Source organism: Trachymyrmex septentrionalis, unplaced genomic scaffold, assembly GCF_001594115.1.
Source record: "Trachymyrmex septentrionalis isolate Tsep2-gDNA-1 unplaced genomic scaffold, Tsep1.0 scaffold20, whole genome shotgun sequence".
In the NCBI taxonomy this organism is placed as follows: domain Eukaryota; kingdom Metazoa; phylum Arthropoda; class Insecta; order Hymenoptera; family Formicidae; genus Trachymyrmex; species Trachymyrmex septentrionalis.
The window spans coordinates 1296961-1308271 of NW_017305180.1; the positions used below are offsets into that span (position 1 = coordinate 1296961).

General features: G+C 28.5%; 1 protein-coding gene across 3 annotated transcripts in view; it reads left to right on the forward strand.

Moving 5' to 3' along the window:
- The window catches only part of LOC108747614, a 253950-nt gene that overhangs the window by 212643 nt on the left and 29996 nt on the right, over window positions 1–11311 (forward strand). For all 3 annotated transcript variants that reach the window (XM_018485196.1, XM_018485199.1, XM_018485197.1), the window contains exons 8-9: window positions 5894–6062; window positions 9150–9304. In XM_018485196.1, the coding sequence (XP_018340698.1) occupies window positions 5894–6062; window positions 9150–9304 (324 nt within the window). The remainder of the gene's footprint in view (window positions 1–5893; window positions 6063–9149; window positions 9305–11311) is intronic.

The window sequence follows — 11311 nt, forward strand, 5'->3', positions numbered from 1 at the left end:
TATATATATATATATATATATATATATATATGCATATAAGTTTAATTTTAATATTTTTAATGAACACTTATCTTTAATACTTTTTATGAACACTTTACATGTTTTTTTTTGCTAAGGTACTTTACTCTTTAAATTTTTATGAATTTTTTTTAAACAACGTTAAGTTTATATGAAAGAAGTTATAAAAGAGAGCAGATCAAAAAATGGTATTAAAAATATGCATTTTACTTGATAACCAATCGCGAGATAAACAATTGCGTGAAAATCACTGAAACAAAAGCATTAAAAAATAGCTAATGAAATTTTACTTAAAATAACCGATATTGAATGACGCACGATATTTCATAATTTTCATTTTGTCTAAAATAAAAATACAGCAAGCGTGGAAAAGAAATCATGACGAATACTTGTGCCAGATGTACGAATAATTTGTCAAAATCTATTCTGTTTAATGGATTGGTGCAGATTTAATTATGTTGAAGGTACAGATGAAAATTAATTATACTAGAACTATTTGCCCTAGTATTTATTGGATAGTTTAACATGAAATCCACAATGATTTAATATCCCAGTTTTTTACTGGTGCCATTTATATTTTTTCAACATACCGCAGCTGTATCCAGAAAATAAAATTCTCGGTTCTATTTGATTGAAATAGACGACATTGCGTAGCAAACATTTTTGAAGCTCATGCGTTTCAATGTACACTTAATCAAATTGATGAGAGTTCCACACAAATGTTTTAAAACTATTTTTATTTTTTATAATAGGTATTTAAATGTTTTTTAAACATGATTGATTAATAGCTTTTTTTATCAATAAAATAATTTTTGTAATGGAAGACTGGAAACTAAAAAAGGTAATTTTGTCTGACTTAGATGAACAGAAAAATATATAAAAGTCTTTTTAAGATTCGCTAAAAGATTATGACATCTTTTTGACATCTTCTCGCAACACAAAGTTTTAGATAAAGAGTAAACTTTAAAGTACTGGCGGCTGCACTTCCCCAATGTCTCTCTGAAATCGTTTCCATCCCTGCCATGAGGGATTTTAATAAGCGGCGCGTAAACTCGTGGGAACGAAAAAGTGACGAAGTTCGAGTGCGGATGGTAGATCGAAGTCGCGCGGAGAATCGGGGAATCCAATTTAAATAATACTATCCTTCTGGCAACTTCGACTTCGGCATTTTCCTCAGGGAGCAAACGACCGATTGCCCACCTCTACATTCGTCGCCCTTTTCCTCTCTAACTATTCGTCCCAAAGGAGCTTAAAAAATGATCCGCCAAAAGAAATTATAGACGTGCGCGCAGTTCTTCTGCCGACCTCTCTCTTCTCCTTTTACTTTTCTCTATCTTTCTTATTCTTTTCTCTCAATCTTTTTCTCTCTCAATTCCGTTTGGGACTGGATTAAATTCTCCATCGAATTCCGCAGCGTCTGTTCTCATCGGAAGAGAAGATTTCCCCAAAAACGTTCACGCGCAAACCGAACTGTCAATATCCCGTGAAGCTTTTAACGTCGAGCGAGTTAGAAAATGTCAACGACAGCAAGATATTACGTAATTACTTAAGCTTAAAAAAGAAGCCGTGAACGGCCGCGAATGGTAGTTTCCAACGGCGAGTGAGAATGACAGCCGTCGTTCGCACGGAGATTATTTGCCAGACTGAATCCGGAGCACGGTGTGTGAACGTTAATCGAAATTTGAATCCGCGCATTAGATGCATGAATAGAGATGTGATTACTTGGCCATTACGGATATCATCATGTTTAAAAAAAATGCTGAATAATTCATACAGATATTTTATGATTGCCAAAATACAGGAAGAATTTCTTCATGAATCTATATTTTTAATTTAGATCCGTTAAATTCATAATATAGAGTTTGGAATATTTCTTAATATAGAAGTCAGAATATTCCTTACTAATTTTGATAGGCTTTAGGTATTATAGAGTTGTAAAGCATAAAAAAATATTAAACCCATTATTTTTTTATCTGCTTATTTCAAGATTGAAGAGTCGAAACAATCCCTCGAAACTAATTTTTTGTGTTCAGAGAATATCTTTGAAATTATGAGATATACGGAAAAATATTTCATATAAAAAAGTTTTATAATATATTTTATACTTTTAATAACAATACGTTCATATTTTTTGAAAATGTTGAATTTTTTAATTTATTTCCACTCCCAGAGATTGTTTTGACTCCTAAATTATAAGATAAACTGATAAAAAAAATGTATATAATCGTTTTTATGCTTCACAATACATCCAAAGCCCATTAAACTCGATGATAGACAATTCTGATCATTTCCTTGTAAGAGATTAAAAAATCTATTTATATTGCCAGCTTTATTTTTCTTAAGAGATATGAAGGCTATCTTCAAGAATAATATCGTACTATACGATATTAAAGTATTAATATAAATACACTAAATATATTATTTAAACATACTATTTATATATTTTTAAAATAATAATAATTTATATTCTATATTTCTTTATTTCTTAAAGTATAAAATAAAAGTCTTATTAAAAGTTTGTCACATATATATTGACAATTTTTATATTAATTAATGATTAAACATCTAAACAATTATAAAAATGTAATTGTTAATTATGAAATAGTTTTAAAATTGCCAATAAATATTTTATATTTTCTTTGTAAAAAAGATACGAATATTAAATTTTCAGCAAGTTCGCGATAGTTGCATTTACAATAATTATATTGTATATCATTTTTTATCTACGACATATTGTGATCAATTAGAGGAGTGTTTGTTAAGTGCTCATTGCATGATGAATTATCTATCTTATTTAAGTAATCCATTTGTGTGAAAGCACCCATCATATCTCCTAATAATATTAGTATCGAACGTACTTGCTAAATCTATTTTACGAGCTTTTCCTAAAATATCTTTTCCTAAGATAATAGTTATTACAAAATGTTTATTTTTATATTTATTATTTAAAATTTTAGTGTTATTAATTTATGAATTGTATGTATAGAGTAGGCCGAGTCGAATTGGATTACAGGGCGAATCGCATTAATGTAAATTTTGAGACAGTTGATATTTGTCGATAATTTTATTACTTTTTTGTTTCAAAAACAGCTCGTTTGAATTAAAAAAATAATAAAATCAACGACAAATATCGACTAACTGTCTCAAAATTTACATTTATCCAATTCGTCTCGATCTATCCTATAAATTTTTCTGTATACATTTGATTTGTATATTTTCAATCACATACATTCAATCATTGAAACTACAAATCGTGAGATTTTTGGATTTACACAACATTATGACATTTTTAAATTATCTTATTTTTTTACCTTTAATTATTTTTAAATCAAATTTAAATTAAATATAAATAAAGATTTAGAAATTTAGAAATTTTTAATTTTTAAGATTGTTTTATAAGTAAATTGAATTTTAACTTTAAAAATACATTATATTATATATTTAATATCCAATTTGTAAACATTCAAGTAAGTAAATTCTTTTGAAATTTTGTATAAGAATATTCAAAATTATGGGAATGTCATGTTCAGCATAAAGTCCATCTGGCCCCCAAAGTGCATCAGGTAGTTAAAGCCCATTCCACCGAGTCCCTTTAACTTTCGAATTCTCGCTTTTACCGGCACAAAGGCACTCATGTATTGAGTTGAGTCTCTTGCTTGACAGCTTCATTTCATCCTAAGTGGTTTCGTCGTGTCGCATCATCGGTATCGCGGACATTAATCAAGGGATTGCCCGAGTGTTTCAGCAAGTGCGTTAAAAGTATCCTACTGTAACTCATACTTACGTAACCAATCGTATTAAGTTATCTTCACTTGATAAACGATTCAGTCATCTAAAACTTTGGATTTTAATTTATTCGTTGAACTCTTCATATTCGACTCATTTCATCTTGTTAGTATTTTAATTAATATTGATAACATGATATTAATATCGAGAGAATATGGAAAATTAAAGATTGAATTAACTAACAATAAATATGATATTAATCCTCATTAAAACAGGTTATTTATTCTTAAAAACGTACCTTTATGTTATGTACTTAAAGAGTTCTCGTTCATTTAACTAAAGAAGAGAAAGCTCGATCGAAAATTCTTGTGAGTTTTTTATTGTGAATTATTGAAGTTATAACGAATAATTGAAAAATTTTCTTTTATTCATTTGAATTTATTCATTTTTTTATTCATTTTTTTACTCTATCTCATACAAATATATTAAGTTAATCTCAAACTTAATTCATATGCGAGTAAGAATTTTATAATTAATTTATATTGTACAATAATTAGTCTATGTTTAATTTAATTTTACAATGTTTAATATAATTCGATATGTAAGAATATAAAGATTTGTAATGTATTTTATGGGTTGAGAAACGTTACATTATAAGACAAAAGTTCTAAAAATCGTAACAACATATTGGTTGGTATTATATTTTATTTGATTTTTGCTGCATCATAATGTATTGTAAATTTAATCAAAATAAAATTAATAAGTATAATTAAAATATAACAAATTTATCTAAATAAACATAATAAAATATATTACAGAAATAAAAAAATATAATCAAATGAGTTAAAATATTATTGTAAAATATTGAATGAATTTTATAATTTCCAATGTACTATATGTCCGGTGGAGATGTTTGAATTTTAATAAATTATAATCCTTATATATATCTTTAAAATATTAAATTATAATATCATTAAATTATTAACTTCTTAAAAATCTTTATGAAACGTAGAATTTATTGTAAAATTACCATTTAAATACATAATGTTATCAACTGCTATTTACAGCGTACAAAAGTCAATAACATGTATAGACGAAACAAAAACGATTGGAGAAAGAACGAAAAACGTATCGAGAGTGAGTTGATATCATCAAATTTTCATAGCAGTCGACATGAGAATCGTTGTCGGACGGGTGTGCTGAATTTCAACTACAGGCTCGCTCTTTCGTTTGCGAGACTATTTTCGTAAACGTGCCGATTCTTCGCAAACGAGAGAAAAGTCGGCGCACGTTTTCGAGCGTTTACGCATCTGGTCACGAATAATCCGTTCCCAATTCCCTCGAAAACTCGCGCGCAAGCAGTCGTCCAGCATTGAAGGGAAAGCTTTTTGTCGACAGCTTTTATCGATATGGATGATGTAACCGCAGGTCGATGCGTTTTGCTTTCGCGTTCGTCTAACTGAAACGGAAGTAGATGTTATATGCCAAGTGTTATGCACCACATCCTTCTTCTTTTAGTAAAGAATTTCCGAATAAAAAGCATGGGGTTGCAGTGAATTTTTCTCTTGTGCTTTTTCGCATTTGTCTATGAATGAGATTGACATATATATCATGTTTCTATTATAACTATAGCCGACATTTGTTAGATGTATTTTGCACTTGCGCTGTTATTTGAATGGAAAAATATACTCAATTTCTACGATCAAGTTATTCTCATTTTTGAGAAAAATAACAACTTGATAATACTTTTGAGACTTTCACGGGTGTTTTCTTCAGAGACGGCGATGCCTTTAGCATCTCTGAAAAAGCAGTAACTATTTTATCAGATTTTGATTTAATGAAAAGTATTGATATCAGTATAACGGAAATTTACATCCTTTAATTGTTATAAAAATTGTGTATGTAAAAATTGTATGGGTACTTTTTCTTTTTAATTGAATTTGTTTAAGTCCAAATTATACAAAATATTAACTAAAAGAATACATACATATTTATTAACTATATGCAAACGTTGCTTGTTAAAAAGCAGTCACGTTTACTATATGAATATTTTATCAGAATTCAAATTAAAATTTATTTGAATTACCGAGCAATTAGAATATATTTCTAACCAACAATCAATGCTGACTACTTATGTTCTATGTCACAGCGCCAACTCTGACGATTAGCGATGATTCTGGACGTATAGTTTCCAAGGAAAGGCATCTAAAGGCAGGCAGTGTCCTCAGGCTCAGGTGTGAGGCGAGGGACGTGCTCGAGTCGCTCAACGAGTCCGTCGTTTGGACTAGAGGAGATGAGACGCTTACAGAAGATATTAGGTAAGTGCTTGGAACAAACCATCATGGCATATTGCGACCGTTTATTTTCAATTTGGGATAGTTGCGATCTCTATCACTTTTTCTATTTAGATTGTATTATTTCAGAAAATAAGTTTTTCCTAGACTATTCAGTAACGCATTTATCATTAAAAAATGCTATCTGTATACCTTTAAAAATGCTATCTATATTCACTCTCTTCTCCATCCTTTGTATCATTTTTTTATTATTTATATGAATATATACGAATAACATTTTTTTGATAAATAACATCTTATATTTTTATGATTATCTTTGTATTTAATAGTGCTAGATTCAAGAAGATTGTGTGAAGACAACTATGAATTTTTTTTATACGTGTGACAATTAAAGTCTATAAAAATCTTTTATTAGAAATCTCGAAAATATTCTTATATTGTTTGGTTTAAAATCTGGATTTCTTATAAAATATTTTAATATGGATTTAATATAAAATAGTTATTGATAAAAAAAATATCCTCATCGATTTTTTTTATTAGAATCGATTACGAAAACACGATACCCTCTGCTCAGTCTTATGAAAAGAGAACGACTTTTTGTAGATTTTCTCGAATGATTCTACTACAGTTCTGGTATAAAATTTTTAATTATTGAAGTTCTAGTATAAGATTTTTAATTATTGAATTGTGACAGAATAGATAAGTGTCTCGAGGTTTGTTCAAAATCTACATTTCCAAAAAAAAGCGAAGAATTCTTATTCCACCGCTTTCTTGATTTTTCACATTCTGCTTTTTGTTCCTTTTCAATAATGATAATTGGGATATCTAAAAATTTTATACTATTTTTGTACATAAGCTAAAAGATCATATTATTCTTATTTTTGATCGTAGGTTAAAAAAAAGGATATTTATAAAAATTATTCGAAAATATGTACATTTTTTATTTTTTTATATAGGCTATACATATATCTGGATATAAATTCTTTTATTAACGCACACAGTTTTGTAAAAATAAAATATTGAAATACTTTATTCATATACTAAAAATAATAATCTTCATAGATTTTCTGTTAGAAACTCGGAGCAGTAAGGCGTTAAAATACACGCTTGGAATATAGGCGAATATTCACGCTCGGCGCAAACATGATCGTACCCCACTTTACAGTTCTACAATTTCTCCCCCACACGTAGGAGCGAACATCTTTGTGTACTCTATAAACACTTCATATCGACAGCCTGATATCGAATTTACGAAGAAAAGTGTGAGATATACGTTTGAACGATACAGTGTTGTTGTAATAATGTTTGATATCAGTCTTGGAAAAAGATTTCTAAGTTCTTTTATATGTCATTTTTTTAATAGAGTTTTAAGAATTTTTATATATTTATTTTTACTTCTATGTACAGAATATCTCAGAATTTAACGAACAAATTGCAGGAGCAGTTACATATATTTTACAAATAAAAATAATAGAAGAAAATGTTATATGAAGTTTAGTTAGAAATATACTTTATTGCAAAGTTATAAATAAAACATTTTGATGATTTTGATAAAATATTGGCATTTTGAACTGTTGCTATTTCATGACGATAAAAGTCTAACAGCTATTCTTCTCAAGCATAGCTGTTGTTTCAGGGGCTGAATATCATATTCACGCATAGGTCGAAATAATACTACATTTAGTGATAGTAAATATGATGCGAATATACACGCGAGATAAACATGTTCGACCTTTCCATACACGGAATGTGTATTTTCATATTCTGCGCAATAGAAAATCCGTTGTTTCCTATTTTATGTTCCGTTACAATATTTATTTATAACTTTGTAATAAAGCATTTCTACCTAAACTGTATATATTGTTTAAATTACACTTATAAATTATGATCCTGTAGTTTGTTTATTAAATCCAGAGACATCATATATAAACAGACATAAATGTTCAATTATACTTGTAAAGTTGAAGATTTTGAAATTTTAAGGAACAATCTTTTTGTGTAATCAATTATGATTATATAAGTAAAAAACCAAATTTTAGAAATCTTTCATGTATGAAGAAATAAAAATTTTTACGCGTTTTGAGATATTCCCAAGTAGGAAAACAAAGCTATCTGTCAATTATATTTGTCTGCAAAATATAAATTCTATTATATTCGAATATATGCTCTCAAGCGATAAATTTATCGTTCAATCCTGAAATGAGTTTCTTAATTAAATCGGCAGGTAACGTCTGGTCTAAATCAGCATGCAGCAGATTAGCAATTTCTTCAACCGCATTCTATAATACGTTCACTCAATGAAATCATATCCATTTCTCTTATTTGTAGTTACTTAATAATAACGTAAATATACAGAGTTCTGAGCATTTTTATTTTTGTAAGTTTATATACAGTATTTTCTTAATAAAAATGTCAAGATGATAATCTATGAATAACAAGAATTAAATTTATAAATTATTAAAAGTTACTTTTTAGAAGAACGAATAGATATTGAAATCTTGTATTGTGTCTAATTTAGAATATAACATTTTTAACTTATTTTCATTTAAATTTTATTCATTTTTAATTAATGAAATTACAGCTGCTCGAATTTTAAAGTTTGTAATGCTCCGAACTATTGTTTCAACTCAATATAATGTATAAAAAATTGTCCTTTTCAAATTATATGTTCATAGAAGTAGTAATGCGTAATATAATTTTAATTATTTACTAGAACATTATATTTTAACTTGAAAATTGAAAAGATACTTAAAATGTAACATTTTAGAATTTAATTAAAAATTTTAATTCAAGGAGTAGAGAAAAAGAAAATGCTCTTTTGCAGAGAAAGAAAATTTTATTTATTTAAGTTTATTTATTTATTTAAATTCTTAAGATTATTTATTTATTTAAATTTTTGTAATAAATTTGTGTAATAAAATGATATTAAGAAAAATTTTTATGCTATCGACTGTTTAAAATAAAAAATAGATTTCATATTAAAGAATTCATAGTCAAAGAAACATAGAAACATTCTGTATATTCGAGTAGAGCTTGTGTATCAACATGATACATGACTTAGACAGGAAAGAGAAATGTGGATAGAAACTCACGGCTCGATCTCGTTTCTAGCGAGAACAGAACGACAGAGATCTCGGCGGGCAAGGAGGTCCTTGTGATCGTCAGTACTCTCATCGTGGAGAGAGCCAGTCCCAGACACGCAGGAAACTATAGCTGCATGGTGCCCGGCAAAGCCAAGACCACCGTCGCGGTTCACGTTCTCAACGGTGAGTACGTCCTTTATGTGCACACGTGTGCCATCATTATAGTCTTTCTCTCTTTCACCTGCTTTGAAAGGAAGAAGATTCCGTCGACACTTATCAAAGCGAAATGAAGTTCCCTTATAACCGAGAGACTTTGGATCAGAATGTGCACTATAGATTAACAATTTTGAAACTCGGATTGTCATGACCAAATGGTGTCTCCTTTCCGCTTTCAGTCCATTTCTGTGACCTTCTCGTTTAGTGGTTTCCGTTCTGCGACAGAAGTGGAAATCTTCCATACGTGTACAAAGCTGCATTTCTAAACTCAAACGATTACGTAAAGGTATATCAAGTTTTGCTAGAAATTTCGAAGTTGGATTTTAAAGATAATTTCTATTGCACAAAAAAAGAAGAAATATTATTTTACATATACATATTTGTATAAATTCAATATACTCTTGGAATTTATCTGGAAAATTTTACAGCTTTGTACTCACAAAGAGACAATATTCTTTGAGAAGATATTCTTTATTATAAAAATTCTTGAAACCTTTAGTGATTGACAAAATTTTTCAGCACAATCATAATACAAAATATAAGTACATGATATCTCTTCGGTATTTTTAAATGATGAGAAATAAAAATAAACACACAGATTTCTAAGTATTTTATTAAAGAACAATTTAAAAAATTTCTTACAAAAAATTACTAAACTTCCACATGAGCAGACGAAAGAATCCTGGCTTTGTTCTCCTCTATATATCATTCTTTTGAATTACTTCTTCTGTCTGTATTCATAGTCCGTTCTTATTTTAAGACTGCCTTAAGATGTGCTAATACGGTTCTCTGATTGGTTTATGACATCTTAAGACTGTACTTAAGACGGTCTTTAATATAAGGTTCGACTATGAATACCGTTCCTAGTTTACTTCATCAAGGTACATATTGAACGTGAGTATTTTGCTCAACCGAATTGTGGCCACCATTGGCATTATAACTAATGACATACTTCAGCACACTTGGCGTAAAGCGGAATATTCGCTTCTCAATATCCTTCGTGCCACTAAAGGTATTCCTATGAAAGTTTAGTAATTTTTTATAAAAAAAACTCTTCTTTATAATAAAATATCAAGAAATACGCGTGTCCGTATTTATTTTTATTTCTTGTTACTTTACTGTTACCGGAGGCATTTATCGTATACACTCTGTATAAAATATTAAAATTCTGCGAATATCATGCATATGAAAAACATTACGAATATCAATACTATAGTAATTAATGCAGTAAAATCTTTTAAATCTTTTTATTTGTTTATAGTATCGAAATGTATATTTATAAAAATTACATCTTTCGTCAGCAATGATGGATTTTAAAGGCGTAGTAGATTTTTTGATCGTGAATTCTGGTAGATAAATTTAAATATGTAAAATATGAATAAAATATAAGTAAAAAAATGAAACATAAGGTAGTTCACGTATTAAAGATGTATTTTAGTGCTTTTTGTTAATCGTCAGATTTGCTGATATTTTTATTGGTTCCAAGAAAATATTTACAATATTGTGTTTACATTATAAAACTTTTAAATATATCAATTTACTATTGATTAAATCGAATATGTGCAACAATCGAGCCTATGCGTGATTTCAATCAAATGCTTCATTAAGGTTAAAAGACACTGTTTGATACTCGTGCGATTTTAGAGTATTTGCAATTTGCATGAGGCAAATTGAGCTTCGAGTTATAAATTGAGATCACAGTTTTACGTACAAATTATTGTTTCATACAAATTTCATAGTTTTTTTTACGTGACAAGCACTAGTTCACCGAAGCACGTAGTCGTTCGAGTAATCGCCATATCTGTCGACTACTGGATCATTTCTATGTCGATAACTGGTACATCTAGAACGGAGATCGGCACTACTCGAATAAAAACTAATTTTATAATTCTTTTCTGTTGAAACAACTATTAATATTTATTGAAATTGTAATAATGATATTTCTGAAAAAAAAAATATAAAAAATTATAAAAA